At 43.6% G+C, this 17750-nt stretch overlaps 1 protein-coding gene across 1 annotated transcript; it reads right to left on the bottom strand.

Annotated features, from left to right (window-relative positions):
* Positions 1-2069: 2069 nt before the first annotated feature.
* On the bottom strand, positions 2070-15939 carry SDR16C5 (short chain dehydrogenase/reductase family 16C member 5). Its single transcript, XM_072851263.1, is given in 6 exon segments — positions 2070-2163; positions 2652-2774; positions 3740-3899; positions 5603-5702; positions 7213-7344; positions 15610-15939. Coding segments are annotated over 6 exon segments (939 nt in total).
* Between the last annotated feature and the right edge of the window lie 1811 nt (positions 15940-17750).

Here is a 17750-nt window from a genome sequence, read left to right as displayed (position 1 = left end):
ATCCCAATATTCAGCATATTTGTTTGCAGTTGAGAGAAGAGGATTGTTTTTTGCAGGGAGCAATTTAGACCTTGTTGCCGTCTCATTAGTAAGAAGAAAAAAATACTTCAATTACTGATCACCTAGAGAGGTTTTCAAAATATAAATCAATCAGCCTTGTTTTCCCTAGAGCCAAACTTCAGATAGCTTTCTCCTTCTCTCAGCTAAAATTTCCCCAGTAATATCTACAGGGTACTTTAAAGAATTTACTGAATGTATGTGTACTTTGAAAACACTGGGATTTCAAAAAAATAGGTTTTTAATTGGAGTGTGCAGTCTTATAGGCGTTTGTAGCTGGAAGGGGTTAGTATGGGGTTAGTTAAGTACAATAGAAATATGGTAAGAAATGCAGGCAGTAGATAACCATTCAAGGTTCTCTTTAATTCCTCAGTATGGAGTTTTATAAACTGTGTTTTAGTAGATTCCCTATTTTGGTCTGCAATTTTTTTTTTTAATCAAACAAATTATGGATGTCTTATGTTAGAATTTTCTGAAAATTTACATGAGGATTGATTTTTATCAATTAAGTACCAGCACATACTTTTGTATAACTAATATTTGAACTTCTGCTGTTGGGGAGTTTTTTCCTTTAGGACCTTTAGGTTTTAATTTCATTTAGAGACAGCTGAAGGAGATGGATGTGACTTCTTTTTGAATAGAAGAACAGATTTTGCCCGAGAGCCAGCCCATAACTGTCCAGGCATCATGAGGTATTCCTGCTGTCTATATTTCTTTTCCCATGATTTACAGCAGAGTTATGTTTCGCACTAACAAACAGGCTACCTCATTGAAAAGTCAGTCTCTGAAAGCAATACAGTCCATGCAAAGTTGTTGGTTGGTCACTTAACATAATACCTATGTAATTTTAAATTTCAATGAATTTTCAAAAATCACTCAGAAAATTGCCAAAGATTCCTCACAATACTCTTAACAATTTTCTAAATAATTTTACTGAGGTCACTGAAACTAAAGAAAACTGTGTGGACCTGTCTGCAGGTCCAGATTCAGCTGCTGACTTCAGGGACCTAACCTGGGACACAGCACCTCGAACACAATTATCTGGCCTCAGCAGGGTGCTTCAAAGCTGCATAGGAGCCTATAGGGTCAGAGAAGGGAATCAGATGCCTATGGACTTCACCAGTGTTCGACATGCAGCTGCCTACAGCAGATGCTCGCCGCAGAGCCATGTCTATAAACTCTGACTCTTCTGTTGTAGGAACGTTTTACAAAATTTATAGAGGCAATTAGTTACCGTATAAGTAATTTCTATAAAGGATTTTTTCCTGTCTGCTTCATCTGGTTGTGGGGCTTCATCATCTTTCCTTTCTGAGCAGGCACATGATTTTTTGCCGCCACTACAGTTTTACAAATGCTCTTTCTAAGCCACAGCCTTTGATAAATGATCCGGTATCAGCCTTTAGCCATGGATTAAAACCGAGGCACACGCATCCCATAGCACTGTGTTTAGAAAAGTGTGCTGTGACTAACGAGAAGCACGGTAAGCGGCACAGCACTGCACACGCTTTATCAGCGCTCACTGCAGTTCACTCCTCTTCGGGACACAGCTCCTGCGCAGCTCACCAGCCAGAGCACATCATCCCACAGCACCCTTCTTCATCTCGGCTTTCTGTGGACTGCAGTGCTATTTTGGCCCTGAAAGGGAAATATGTTAAATGCTTTGTGTTTTTTCCTTTCTGCATGAACAGTAGTGCGTTTTTCCCATGCTTTGAGATTTTGCTCAGAAATTGAGAATTCAGAGTATGAAATGAAGTCAAACATTCCTGCCTCGTGTTACTGACTTTTATCAAGAGCTCAGATAAAAACAGCATGCCGTCATGAAATGGGAGAGTGGGTTGTGGCTAAAAATCAGTGATTAAAAGATAGTTATGAAGAATTAAATTGCATGCTGAGCAATGTCATTATCATACAAGAAGCAAATTTTCTGTCAAAGAATAAACATGATTCAAAATTAATTTTTACTGAAAATTTTCAATTAGATTGGCACTCGAGGTCTTCAGAGTATTTTGGTTTCAATCCTTTTTCTTCCAACCAAAGGCTTTATCCAAGCTGTTGTTGATCTTAAGGCAAAATTCGAAGAGCAGTACCATTTTTCTGGGAATGAGACTAATGAGACAAACACCGAGTTAGCCTTATGGTTTTTTTAGAAAAAGTACTCTATAAAGAAAGAAATTATAAATTCGTTATATGTGCTCAATATTTCTAACGTCTGGTAATAACACATTTGGCATCCCATGTTATAAATGGGGGAAATGAGTGACAGACCAAGCCATTTTGTGAAAGCCCAGCCAGCGGTGGAGGCAGTTACTGGAAGCAGACAGTTCTAGTCCAGGCATTACTCCCAGTGTACCATCCCAGGAAAATTTTTGAAATGTCACAACTATAGCTTAAGACGTATATTAGAGACAGAAGTGGCCAGAGAAATGCTATTCACCTAAATTATTAAAAATTAAAACCACTCTTTCTTCATGATTCGGTACATATACCTGGATTGACTGCAGGAATACTAGCTAAAGGACTGTTTTTATTAAACTTTCCTGCAGGCATATGGCAAAGGAAAGAAGGCAATGCTAGAAGATGAGTCACATTCTTACGTTTTGAAAGCAAGAAAGCGTAAAGTCAGAGGCATGATTACATAAAACTTTTCTTTTTGAATTGCATCCATGATCTTGCTGGCTACATACTCTGCATCATAAACAGGAAGAAAAAGGTGGTTTCTGGTGAAACAAGAAACAAAGCATTATGAAATTATAAAACTTTACTTTTGAGATGTATTCTAACATGGAAATAATTTAATTAAATCATTTAAGAATTTTCCCCCTTCCCCTCAAGTAGTCTTGAAAAGGAGTCTCCAATCCTCTTTGTTCCTGCTATCATCAAAATAAATTGAAAACACTTTGGTGATGCTGTGAATTTCAATGACTTTTGTGCAAGCCCTGCTCTGACCCTAATGAAGTTAATGCCCACAGTGGCTGCGGCATTGAAAACTTCCAAGCTAAGCCATAGTATATGCTGTTCTATGCATAATAGTTCTGCCCTCTGCACACCTCTTCCTTTTCTACTGTAGATGTTGAGGTGACAGCTAAATAGACCAGGACCAGGCCTGTTTCCAGCCAGGAGAAAGGCTGTGCTCTGCATAATATATACTACAACAGGATGATGAATGGTGGAAGCAGGAACAGAGCACTGAAAAACCAAGACCACTGGTATTGCACTACTGCAATGGCTAATTCGGTGCCTGTAGCCTCTACCATCACTACAACAATACAGCAACCCACCGGATACCACCACCACAGCTGTTCTTACTCAGGTAAGTACAGTACCTGCTAATACAGTTAATAATGACAGGTCACAGGTATCCCGACAGCCAGAACTGTAATCACTGCACCAAAAGTACTTGGGGCAGAGAACCTCAACAGTGCCCATTCTAGTGACAATTACGGTTGCCTTAAATATTGCTGTGCATCCCTAACCATTCCTTGACTGCGAGGTTGTTATGCAGTCCCTGCAGTTATTACTTGTATGCAAAGCTTGGATTTCTTATGTCAAGAGACATAGTTGTGTGTGCCAATAGGGCAAAACCACTGAATTGAAAAGCAAATCAACCTTATAATAGCTAGTGACTGAATATGGCATATCTAATGAGTAGTGATTATTTTTTACATATGAAATAGTACATGACCTAAGTTTTACTTATTGGGTTTGAAAAGCTTTAGCTAATTCAGTATTAATAAAATAAGGGCAAATGATTGTGGTTTTAATGCCTTGTTTTCCTGCATGATACAGTTCCGAATCTAAGGCTTCCATCATTCCAATGATTGCATACTTACTTCCAGCATAATCTGAAAAGTGAAGCAAGAAGAAATATCCAAAATATGTCAAAGCACCACAGTTAAGTGTTGTATACAGAATTTAATGTTTTGCAATACTATTTAAGCCCTGATATTACTTAGTTATATCATTAGCAGTCTTGCAATTAATATTTTAAAGATGCTGTGCATCTTTAGTTAGCTGATGCTAACTCTGAAGGTTAATGGCTCTTCCCATGATTGATGCATGGTTGTCTAAGGATAAGATTAATCCTTTCCAGAGGACTTTTTTTCAGTGCACTATAGAGAGATATAAGAAGATGAGCTTATTCAACATTTTATGTACATTTCCAGATACTCATATACAAGCCAGGCATTCTTTCAGTTCAGAATGTCTTCACCCTTTAGTATCACAGCTTACATTTCAGTAAGAACTATTTCTAGTGGTAAAAACTAAATACCCTACTTATAAATGCTCTTCAACCTATTACTACTTCTTCTGATTTACCCTGCAACTACAATACCATTTTGTTTGCCTGGGAAGACTGAATTTGTCTGATTTTTATTGTTTGGTGAACGTATGGAACTCCATGCTTGGAGATAATAAAAATTTGCCCTCACAAGGCCCTGTGCAACCTGATCTAAGTTGGGCCTACTTTTATTTGGGGGTATGGACCAAATGAGCTGCAGAGATTCCTTCCAACCTAAATTATTCTACACTTTTGCAACTGTAAGAACTTTATTTTAATATAGGAATTTACATGTGGTTTCCTAAGGCTTTTTCAAATGTGCGTGAAAATAGTTGTCAGATACAATGAAATCCAATTTTTCTAAAAGAGTAACTTCAAAAACTGGCATCAGAGACAGTTTGTTATTCTTCAGGGTTTCACCCATAGTGGATGATGCAACCATACAACCTAAAAATGCATAGCAAAGGTGTAAAAAGTTATAATGCATGGATGGGCAGGTCCACTGTCATAAGCCTTACAGTTAAATGATGAAAGCTGGCCGTGACCTATTATCAATAACGAATCTGACCCAACGATAACAAGTGGCAAATAAACACTACAGTAACACAGTCAATCAGCAGAAGAAACAAGAGATACTTATTATACTGAAGTTCACATTCTCATAGGGCGACCTAAGAGATACAATCAGAATGTCAGAGGGGCTTGAGGAGAGACTGGGCAGCAGACCCAGGCTGATGAAATAGTCAGGACTGTAGCAGACAGCTCTCCTGAGGGAAACAGCTGAGAATATGGAGCTATTAAATAGCTTAAAACACAGTTCATTCAAATTAATTTTAATGAAAATTCTGCCAAAATGCCTTCTGGACCTGAAAACCATTTTCCAACTAAATTTATAGTTCCAGGTATAACCCAAGTATGTCTCAGGACTCTGAACATTCATCTGCAGAAAACCTGGCATGAGAAAGTGTTAGACAACCTGTATGCAGGGCTGCCTCCCACTGCACACATACCAGCCGTATTGTCCTTCTTCTGTGGAGATAAGACAGGCTGCAGCCAGACAGTAAAATCTGCAGTGAGCTCCCTGTGCCACTCAGACAACAGGCCACCATCATCCTCTTCAATACACCACCAGCTTTCATATCTACAGGCTCTTCCTGAGTGTTCAATATGTCAGTATAAACTGCTTAAGCCAAGCATTTATGAGACCTCCAGGAAAAAGTTATTAGCATGTAGATCTAATTTGTAATGGCACTTGACGATACTAACCTGACATTCTGCAGACTCCCAACAATCCTGCTGCACTGGGTATGCTAACCATGCGTCCACAGTTACGGGTCATCATGGCTGGAAGAAAGGTCTTGCAAGTCTAAGAGACATATTAAAAAAAACCCCTTTATAACTAGACATGCCAAAAATGTTGCATTCCAAATTAGGCTTTACAATCCAATTTGCTTTCTGGGGCTTCAATATACAAGAAGCTCAACTAACCTTCTATCTCTGTAAGAATTTATAAATGAGAGACAGCATCTCCCTGAATGACTGCCCTCTCTCTGAAGATCTGTCAGCATTAAAAATCGTGTTATTAAAAGCAGGAAAGTTTGTCTTTTCTCCGCCTCCTGGTTCCTCACGGTTTGAGTCCTCTATTACCAAAGATTTGGTACACAAGAGGGAGCTAGAAGTCAAGACATCAAGGGGAGCTCAGCTGTCTGTGGGCCCTATTTGTTACAAACCGAACTGCCTGACAACCCCAGCACCCCAGACCACCACTGTGGGTGATATTAACTATATAAGGAGGACGCTAGTGTTTTATGAGGGGGAAGATAAGAAAAAAGACAAGAACAGTAACAAAGTTTTTTCAATAGCTGAGATGTGCTGCAATGTCTGTTTGACTCCAGATGTGTATGCCTAAATACATGGTTTTTTGGTTGAGGGCCCATGGTCACTGTCCTCCTGCCCTATGTCTCTTCAGACCTGTCAGGAGGAACACCTCTCCCAGTCCCTTTGCCTCAAGTATTTGGAAGAATGATGCACTGTGGGCTGGGAAATGGTTAGAGGACTTCTATCTGCAATGATTTTCCATTGAGAAATGCAATTTAGCGAGGGAGTTGCAATGCTACATTTTTCCCTGATGCTGGCTGCTCGCTCAGGCATATAAACAACAAATGCAAAAGGGGGTAAGAGTAACGCTCCCTCACAACAAAACCTCGTAAAGGTCAACTCTAATAACCCAAATAACAGCAAATTCCTTCAGAGGTATGAAAACAAAGCGAAGATCATACATACTATCCAGATTAGGTTTTTATGTACATTAAGCACATGGTGACTAGGAATGAAAGCACAACCTGAAGACTGACACCAACATGTGCAGCATAGAATCATAGAATCATTTAGGTTGGAAAAGACCTTTAAGATCATTGAGTCCAACTGTAAACCTAACACTAACCTAACCTGACCTAAAGCCAAGTCCACCACTACCCCATGGTTGTGCCTCCCCAAATGCTACAAGTCTATTAGACAAAGCCTTCTGATGCCAGCAAACAGAAGGAGCAGGAAATCACATGCCATCATGTCAGCACTAACTTCAGCCACAGCTGTTACAGATAGAGCTTGTTTCACGATATGGTTGCACAAACTTTTGATTTACCAGCGTGCTCAGGCAGGTTTGTGTTAACATTACTGAGACATAGTGGGGAGACTGTCAGTTTGGTGTGTCTCCAATTACAGGATGATTAAAAAAAATGTATCTTCCCCCATTCAAGGCCCTTCCCATCCCTTTTCCAAATTGGGTTCCCCAGGTAGGTGCCACTATGGTGATTCTCACACTAAAATACTTGCCTGTACCTTTCGGTCACCCAGGAGAGAAAAAAATACATTACCCAGACTTGAGAGAGGAAGCTGACTCTTAAGGTCTTTTCAAAATCTGCATCTGGAACGTCACAAAACTTTTTCCCAAGCAGTATGCCAGCATTATTGATTAGAATAGTAACATCCCCAACTTCTTTTCTATCCTGAATAAAAAAAAGATAAACAGAAAGCTTTAGAAGGTATCCTTGCCTCTTGTGCTTCATTTATGAAAATGATTAGTGATATTTGCCATTATTTATATCTCTACTGGAAATGTAAGTACGTAAGAACTGTTGTACTGCATCAAATGAAAGGTCCATCTAGCCCCATAGCCCTTGTCTCATGGTGGAAAGCAATAAAAAAAGGACCAGGACTCTAAGGTTTCCTCCAGTGTACTCAGCTTTTCATGCTCTGCAGCTTAGGATCATCCTGAGACAGATAAGGTATCTATATCTTTGTATTTAATATATCCCGATGATTTTTTTTCCCCAATAATTTGTCTAATTGCTTTCTGAACTCAAGAATACCACAGAAACCTAAGGTAATCAGTTGCAAAGCTTTAGTGTGCACTGCGAGCATGCTTTAATTTCAACCTGAACATTTCTTGTCCCCTATTTCTGGTATTGTAAGAATCTGTATTCCTCAGCCAAGCCTGTTCAACCCCTTTTCCAGATCATTTCTACTGAACAGGAAAGAATTCAGTGCGGATCCATGGGGGATACCAATCCTTGGAGTACAGAAGCATGTACCATGAAATAGATAGATAACATCACTTGGAGAGAACGCTAAAATCACCATTAACTCCATTTGGGTTTGTTATAAAAAGATTCTATTCCCTGATTTGCATTTATATCAAAGCAGATGGCCAAGATTTACTTATAGTATTAAGAATCAGGCTCACTGCAGAGATTTCTGTGCTAGAGGCAAATAGTTATTTGATGTCTCAAAAACTACAGAATAATTACAAAAACATAAAAATCACAGATTTGCTGCTATCTGACAATTTGGAAAATAGGTGCTTGGATCTGATGCCCCAACACGTGACCTTCCTTTGGCTCTCTCAGGGAACCTTAGTGTTCAGTGAAAACTTGCTTGATACTCCGCCAGCTGTGTCAGGCTTTCTCCTTGTCACAGACAAGCAGGGCCCACACACTAGCACCTTTCCACCTGCACAAATGAATGCAAATCTAGACACTTCTGAGTATGGCAGGATTACCCAGCTCTTCCTTTGTGGGATATATCTGTACTTTCTCCCCACTCATACCTTTTAACCACTGTGTCAATCCATATGATGATCCTCTTTTTCATCACATGACAACACAGCAGCATTTTTTTGAATCTGACTTCATTTGAACTGTTTACTCACTACCCCCAAAAAATTATGGGAAGCCTGACTTCCATTTACAAAAAGTCAAGCTGATTATACTCCATTATGTATTTCTCCAGGTGTCTATTAATTCTTTTCTTTATTAGAATTTCCACCAGTTTTCTGTATGACAGGTTTGTAGTTTCTTAGAATCATAGAATCGTTCAGGTTGGAAAAGACCTTTAAGACCATCAAGTCCAACCGTTAACCTAGCACTGCCAAGTCCACCACTAAACCATGTCCATAAGTACCTCATCCAAACATCTTTTAAATACCTCCAGGGATGGTGACTCAACCACTTCCCTGGGCAGCCTGTTCCAATGCTTGACCACCCTTTCGATGAAGAAATTTTTCCTAATATCCAATCTAAACCTCCCCTGGCGCAACTTGAGGCCATTTCCTCTCATCCTATCACTTGTTACTTGGGAGAACAGACCGACACCCACCTCTCTACAACCTCCTTTCAGGTAGTTGTAGAGAGCAATAAGGTCTCCCCTCAGCCTCCTTTTCTCCAGGCTAAACAACCCCAGTTCCCTCAGCCGCCCCTCATAAGACTTGTTCTCCAGACCCTTCACCAGCTTCGTTGCCCTTCTCTGGACACGCTCCAGCACCTCAATGTCTCTCTTGTAGTGGGGGGCCCAAAACTGAACACAGTATTCGAGGTGTGGCCTCACCAGTGCCAAGTACAGGGGCACGATCACTTCCCTAGTCCTGCTGGCCACACTATTTCTGATACAAGCCAGGTTGTTATTGGCTTTCTTGGCCACCTGAGCACACTGCTGGCTCATATTCAGCTGGCTGTCGACCAACACCCCCAGGTCCTTTTCCACTGGGCAGCTTTCCAGCCACTCTTCCCCAAGCCTGTAGCGTTGCATGGGGTTGTTGTGGCTCAAGTGCAGGACCTGGCACTTGGCCTTGTTGAACCTCATACAATTGGCCTTGGCCCATCGATCCAGCCTGTCCAGATCCCTCTGCAGAGCCTTCCTACCTTCAAGCAGATCAACATTCCCGCCCAACTTGGTGTCATCTGCAAACTTACTGAGGGTGCACTCGATCCCTTCATCCAGATCATTGATAAAGATATTAAACAAGACTGGCCCCAACACGGAGCCCTGGGGAACACCGCTTGTGATGGCCGCCAACTGGATTTAACTCCGTTCACCACCACTCTTTGGGCCCGGCCATCCAGCCAGTTCTTCACCCAGCAAAGCGTGCACCTGTCCAAGCCATGAGCAGCCAGTTTCTCCAGGAGAATGCTGTGGGAAATGGTGTCAGAGGCTTTACTAAAGTCTAGGTAGACAACATCCACAGCCTTTCCCTCATCCACTAAGAGATTCACCTGGTCATAGAACGAGATCAGGTTAGTCAAGCAGGACCTGCCTTTCATAAACCCATGCTGGCTGGGCCTGATCACCTGGTTGTCCTGTACATGACGCAAGCTGGCACTCAAGATGATCTGCTCCATAAACTTCCCCAGCACAGAGGTCAGACTGACAGGCCTGTAGTTCCCCGGATCCTCCTTCTGGCCCTCCTTGTAGATGGGCATCACATTTGCTAACCTCCAGTCAACTGGGACCTCCCCGGTTAGCCAGGACTGCTGATAAAGGATTGAAAGTGGCTTGGTGAGCACTTCTGCCAGCTCCCTCAGTAACCTTGGGTGGATCCCATCCAGCACCATAGACTTGTGAGTGTCTAAGTGGTGTAGCAGGTCGCTAACCATTTCCCCTTGCATTATGGGGGCTTCATTCTGCTCCCCATCCAGCTCAGGGGGCTGGGTACCCAGAGAACAACTGGTCTTACTGTTAAAGACTGAGGCAAAGAAGGCATTAAGTACCTCAGCCTTTTCCTCATCCTTTGTCACTATGTTTCCCCCTGCGTCCAATAAAGGATTCTTTAGCCCTCCTTTTGTTGCTAATGTATTTGAGATTTGATGTATTTGAGATTCTCCTTAGCCCTCCTTCTGTTGCTAATGTATTTATAGAAACATTTTTTATCATCTTTTACAGCAGTAGCCAGATTAAGTTCTAGTTGGGCTTTAGCACTTCTAACCTCATGACATCCTTGTAGTCCTCCTGAGTTGACTGTCCCTTCTTCCAAAGGTTATCAACTCCTTTTTTTCCTGAGTTCCAGCCAAAGCTCTCTGTTCAGCCAGGTCGGTCTTCTTCCCCACCAGCTCGTCTTTCAGCACATGGGGACGGCCTGCTCCTGCGCCTTTAAGATTGCCTTCTTGAAGAATGCCCAGCCTTCCTGGATTCCTTTGCCCTTCAGGACTGCCTCCCAAGGGACTCTGTCAACCGGTCTCCTCAACAGGCCGAAGTCTGCCCTCTGGAAGTCCAAGGTGCCAGTTCTGCTGACCCCCCTCCTTTCTTCTCCAAGAATCAAAAACTCTATCATTTTGTGATCACTCTGCCCAAGACAACCTCCAACCATCACATGGCTCACAAGTCCTTCTCTGTTCACAAACAGCAGGTCCAGCAGGGCTCCTTCCCTAGTTGGCTCACTCACCAGCTGTGTCAGGAATTTATCTTCCACACACTCCAGGAGCCTCCTAGACTGTTTCCTCTCTGCTGAATTGTATTTCCAGCAGACATCTGGTAAGTTGGAGTCCCAAATGAAGACAAGGGCTAGCAATTGTGAGACTTCTCCCAGCTGCTTATAGAATATTTAATCTGCCTCTTCATCCTGGTTGGGTGGTCTATAACAGACTCCCACCATGATATCTGTCTTGTTGGCCTTCCCCCTGACAATCAAAACACTCCCTACCATACAGCGCTACCCCACCACCTCTCCTTCCCTGCCTATCCCTTCTGAAGAGTTTATAGCCATCCATTGCAGCACTCCAGTTGTGTGTGAGTCATCCCACCATGTTTCCATGATGGCAACTATACCATAGTTTTCCTGCTGCACAATGGCTTCCAGCTCCTCCTGTTTGTTGCCCATGCTACGTGCATTGGTGTAGACGCACTTCAGCTGGGCCACTGATCCTGCCACCTTTTCGGGGGAGGAAGCCCTAATTCCTATGTGACCATTCTCAGTTGCTTCTGTGGTTTCTAACACATTCATAACCCTTGTGTCTTTGCTGCTGCATGGATCTCCATCGCCTACCTCCACTGAGATAGCAGACCAAAGGACCTCACTAGCACATAGTCCTTCAAACATTGGCATGCCACCCTCAGGGTTATCTCTAGCAAGCCTGGTTTTATCCCTTCCCTCTTCAAATCTGGTTTAAATGTCTTTTAATGAGCCCTGCTAACTCCTGTGCAAAGATCCTTTTCCCCCTTTGAGGCAGGTGTATCCTGTCTGTCGCCAGCAGGCCTGGTGTCGTGTAGGCCAACCCATGATCAAAAACCCCAAAATTCTGCCGGTGACACCAGGCTCGGAGCCAGGTATTGATCTGCTGGCTCTTCCGGTTTCTTCTCTCATAATTCCCTGTAACTGGAAGGACAGAGGAGAACTCCTGATCCCTTAACCAGTTGTCCCAAGGCCCTGAAGTCTCTCTTGATTGCCCTAGGACTTCTAGTTGCAACTTCATTGCTGCCTGCCTGAAAAATCAATAATGGATAATAATCTGAGGGCCGTACCAGGGTAGGAAGTTTTCTCTTCACATCTTTTACCCGGGCCCCAGGGAGGCAGCAGACTTCCCTAAGAAGTGGGTCTGGTCTGCATATTGGGCCTTCTGTTCCCTTCAGAAGGGAGACTCCTATGAGAATGACCTGTCTTTTTTTCTTTATGGAAGCAGTTTTGATGCAGGGCGTAGGCTGACTTAACCTCGGTGACACCTCCAAGCTAGATGAACCACCGTCCTTGTTATTGTTCGGTTCCACTTGCAGAGCCTCGTACCTATTATACCAGGGCACCGGGGAAGGTGGGGCAGTCACAGAGGAGACGCGCCTGCTGCGCCGGGCAGGAACTCGTCGCCATTGCCCCCTATCCCTTAAGTCACTGTGTTCAGCCAGGCGGAGAGGGGATAGGAACCCTCCGTATCACGCGTCCTGTCTGCCTGTTGGGCCTGTCTCAGGGAAGGCAGGGTGCCATTCCAGTAGTCCATCTCTTTCTCGCGCTCCCTGATACTCCTCAACCTGCTCACCCCCTCCCAGAGCTCTGTCACTAAGCGGAGGAGTTCCTCTACCCAGGCGTACCTCCCAGAGGTGTGCGCACTGCTGCCGGCCGGTACTGCCGTTAGAGATGGGCACAGCCTGCAGCCTGGCACCTGGAGCAGGTGCTCTGTCATCGTGGTGGGTGCAGAGCTTAGAGAGACCATGGCTTTCTGCTGGGTGGATACCATTGCTCCCTGGTTGAGCCAGCAGAGCTTCAGCACCCTTCCTGCACGCCCTTCTGTGCAAACTGCTGTGCAATCTGCCACGCCATGCCCTTGCTGCCACGCCGTGCCCTGTCTGCCCGCCCTGCTCGCTAGCGTGTCCTGAGGGCTTCTTTTATATGTGGGGGGGCTTGGCCGCCATTGCTGCTGGTCCTGCCCTGGTCTCGTCAGCCGCTGTCACGCGAGCTGCAGGCTCCTGGTGGCTCTGGTGTCCTCTCAAGTGCTATTTAAAACTGGCATATTTACTGCTCTTTGTTCCTTGGACACCTGTTGTAGCAAAATACCCCCCATGCATTTCTAGCTCATGAGATCCACACCTGATTTCCTTCGGAATTTCCAGGTGGACACTGCCTGATCCTGAAAATTAGTTGCTATTCACTTCATCAGTTTATTCTAAAACCTCTTCTTTAGGGACTTTGATGATCTGATTTGCTTCCTAGAAAGAAAGCTTCCATTCTGGGAAAATACCTGTTTTTCTGCAGTGAATATACCAAATAAAAGCAACTAATTTAACTTTTCTGCTATTTCTTTATCTTCGGTGTCCAAGCTCAAGATTTTTCCTATTACCAATCAAAAAGTTGCAAGTATTTCCAAGAGTAGAGGAGGCCCCTGGCTGAAAAACTCTTGATCTAAAAAAATTTTGGGCTCCACTGTTCGATTCATACAAATACCTACAAAGATGTTGGTATTGTTAACAATAATTTAACACCTCAACAGCAATTCCTGAATTTGAAACAGCTCTTTGGGTTTCTGCTTGTAGGTCAGTCTGTGCACTTCAGAATACTCTCTGCTGATACGGACACAGCAAATTCTGCAGGCTGGAGCCCTGTGGCTGATTTGGTTAATGTGTTTGGAGATTGAGAATTGCTTGAGAGCACAAACCAAACATTTTGAGACTCTGCTAAACTAAGAACAAACAAATAATTTCAAAATGTTCAGCATCAACAGGAAAGTCTAACAGAGAAATTACTTACAAAAGCTTAAACTAATCATTTTGGTGCATGTCTTCGCAAGCAGCAGGTAGCATTTATGGGAATAGGGATTTAATGCCAATTTAAAATGTTAATTTTAAAGACATTTGATCTTGGCAAATTCTAAAGTGAGGTTTTTTTCTTGCAAAAAGAGGATTCTAGCAGAATTGACGTTTGATTTATAGTATCATTGCAAATAAAGTGTTACATCTGAAGTACTGACCACAAGTTGCTCAGACTGATTCTTCATCTTGCTGGGAAGTGATAACAGATATTAAGATTGTTGAAATTACTGGGATTCTTACTCCAGAATTGCAGGAGTTGTAATCAATGTCTTACACAGTGAGGATCACATCATCTGTACCGCCCAAGTAATTGGCAAAGATCATCCTCCTTGAACACTGCGTGTTGGGTCAGTACAGAACACTCAACAACTTGCTCATCCCTGCAGACATGCTATTATAATATGATATATCCTTGCCTGCACTCTCCAAGTAATACTATGATACTACTTGTGGTTCTTAACATCTACAACCAATGGCCCCAAATGGACATTTTTTCTGTGCACTGTTAGTTGGCTGTGCCCCAAATGCTGCTAACAAATACGGGTGAAATAATACCTTGTTGACTGCAAGCATGAGAATTGCAGTTCCAGATACTTACAGATACTGAATCCAACTTACTCTTTAGAAGGCCTTTTCACTGGGTACATTTATTGAGGAAAAATACTTATTTCAAACTTTCATAGCCGTATTCAGAAAAAATTAATCTGTTTTGGTTAAAATTAAAAGCAACAACCACAAAACAAATAGCCCCTGCTGACAACTCATAGAAAATTAATGTTACATTTCAAGGCTATTCCAAAACAATCCATCAACATTCACGTGTCATTAAATATTTTAGCTAATTTCTCTGATGTATGCCTTCAGAAACAGAATGTCAAAGATGTGACTTGAGAGTCATGTATGTAAGTACATATACTGAGAATTTAACAAAAGAAGAATTTATCCTTGGATGAAATAGCAGAGTGGGTAACTGGATTATAAGTGAGGTTATACTGGGAAATATTTTCAGGCAGTACTGAGTTAAAGGACAAGTAAAAATTAATAATGTTAATTTAATGTCCAATTTCTGGACTCTGATAATAGAAAAAAAAATAGTTTACAAAGGGTAGGTCAGCACAGCAGAATAGTCTAATTTAAAATGGAGGAGTTCTCTTCCTTGCTTTCCAGCTGGATTGACCAAAAAATAAACTGAAGCTCAATCATCAATTTGGCTGGAGACCAGCCGTGTCCTGATGATATTTCTGAAACCATTACACCCCGCATCACCCTTACAGAACTACAGTTTTCTAAACAAATGGACAAAGAAAAGGACCCTCCCCTTACAATTTCCACCTTTTTAAAATTTTTTTTTAAATTTCTTGATATCTTAAAGGAATTTTAAAGCCTAAACAAGCTAATACATGGAGCTAACCTCTGCTGTATGTTTTACCATACTCTTAATCTAAAAGAAGTTACCATCTCATAACGAAGACTGGAAATGGATAAATCTTGACAGCACAGATTAAACCCAGTTACTTTATTGTAAACATAGTTTAAGTTCCACCTAGAAGCTACTTGTCAAAAAGAGAAAGTCATTGCCCTACATGATTACTTCCCTTTAGTGAATAGTACAGTTCCTAAAAAAAAAATTTTAATTAGGATATACTATTAAAAAGAAGCAAAAAATCAGAAGCAAGAAGCCAAATCAGAGGCCAGAAGCTGTATCTTACCTTGTCTGCTTGTTCATAGACCTCCTCCCTATTGCTGCAGTCACAGTGGTAGGCAAACACTTGTTTAGCTCCATTTTTTTGGGCTGATCTGCTTGTTTCTTTGTTACCTTCATCATCAATGTCCCAAAGAACCAAGGCTGCTCCCAAAGGAGCAAAGTTCAAGGCAATCCACCCTCCAATCCCATTTGCGGAGCCAGTAATAAGCACTATTTCCCCAGCGAAAGTTTTTTTGCATGGAGGAAATATGAATAAGATGAAATTCTCAAAAAATAAAAAAATTAATAATTTCAGGAACTGTAGTATCTTCAGGATGCTTCTGAAGTTGAACATGATTTTTCAGGCACGAACACTGCTCTTCTGTTATACAAACCCAGAAATACAGTATGTTACTGGCCCTTCAAAACGCTGAGGTACTGACTAAAAAAAGAGATTGCCTTTCAAACAGCTATTTCTTTCACATTGTTCTGTTGTGCAGACACAAAATATAACTAAAGGCTAGTTTTGTGAAAGCTGCCGGCTTCTTACTAGTAAGATTAAAGCAAGGATCTTCTGCTAGATCCTACACGCCTGCTGCTTTGTTCCAGAGTCCTCAGCTTCCATCTAGGTTTTTATAAAGGTTTAGCAACGTACGTTTTATACGTGTATGTCGTGGCAATGGCTATAGCGTACTTTGTTTTCATTAGCAAGGTGATACTAGTGGAAGAAAAAAGCACTGAAAACACTGGCGCGGTCTCAACCTTAGAAAGGACGGTGTCCTCCTTAGCAGAAAACGTGATCTGCTGTTTCAGACAGCAGGCAACAAGAACGTCTCCACGCCGTGTATATTTTCCAGTGCCGAGTGGCCGAAATCACAGGGCATATTTTCATCTGTGAGCTAATTACCCGCCGCACAGCAAAGCAGGGCCCTGTGAGTTGCGAACCTTGATTTTTACCCTGCACTTAGACCATGCCGGTTCCTTCCCAGTACTTCGGCCGGGAACCGCAAGGCTCAGGAGAAGGAGCCCCCCTCACCGGACCCAGCCCGCTGCCTCCCGCCCCGAGGAGGGCCCGCGGCCGTGCCCCCGCCACCTGGCTCCGGGCCTGTCCCCGCAGGGCCCAGCGTGCCCTCCCTCCGCGGGCCGCCCCGGCGCCGGCCCGCTCCCGCAGCCGGCGGCAGCCCCGCGCTCACCGCCCGCGCTGGCTGCCCCGCACCGGCCTGCCCGCCGCGGCCCGGGGGTGACCCGGCCCGGCCCCGGGGCCTTGGCTCCGTGCGGGGGCGGAGGCGGCCGCGGCGGCCCGGGGAGCCGCGGGGTGCGCGGCTGGGGCCGGGGCAGGCGGCGCTTCGCCGCCGGGCGTGTGCGTGGGACCGGCGGGGAGGCGGCCCGGCGCTCGGGCAGCGGGTGTGAATGCCGGCGGCTTCGCAGAGGCGTCTGTTGGGCGGCACCCTCTGCTCCCGCGTCATGAAACCGTGCTGCTGCGTCACCTGCCCCCGCGCCCTACCTGCCCCAGCCGGGGGGGCGGCATCGCAGGTTGGCGGCTCCCCTGGGACTTGAGGAACCACCTGGGCAGGGACTTGGGAAGCGAGTGCTCCTTCCGTCCTCTGCTGCTACTTCGTTGTAGCGATGAAGTTAAACGCTTCTTACTTTGTACCATAAATTACTGCTCTCCAGCTTGCCCGCTTGCCGGAATGGGAATACAAAGGGAGATGCTGATCACAAGTGCCTCCCTGTAAAACAGTGAAACCACCTTATTAGCATTGTTTCACATCTTTAAAATGACATTTGTGGTTCCTCAGTTTTCCCTACATACATCATCCAGCTTTAAAACCGCAGTCCCGCACCACTGTGGTGTCAGCATTTTTTTTCCAAGATGGAAGAGAAAGCCATGTTCCTACTTAGGCCCCTAAGACTGTGCTTTTCCTGTTATGTTCTCAAGCTTGTCTCAATCACCGTGACATCTTCCACACACTGTTTATGTAAAAAGGCAAATGAAGAGAGCGCTACTTATTTGCTGTACTTTGCATTTTGAATAAGTGATACTAAAGGTCTTGTTTATCGGCAAGTCACAGAAGGAAAGAATTTGAATAAAGTCACGGTGCACTCTGCTCCACACATCTATGTTGTAAATACAATTCAGATTACAGATTATGGGGAATCATGGGC

This window comes from Ciconia boyciana, chromosome 2 (genome assembly GCF_034638445.1).
Source record: "Ciconia boyciana chromosome 2, ASM3463844v1, whole genome shotgun sequence".
Taxonomy (NCBI): domain Eukaryota; kingdom Metazoa; phylum Chordata; class Aves; order Ciconiiformes; family Ciconiidae; genus Ciconia; species Ciconia boyciana.
The sequence above is the reverse complement of the archived record's forward strand: the minus strand, read 5'-3'. Positions and strand labels throughout refer to the sequence as shown.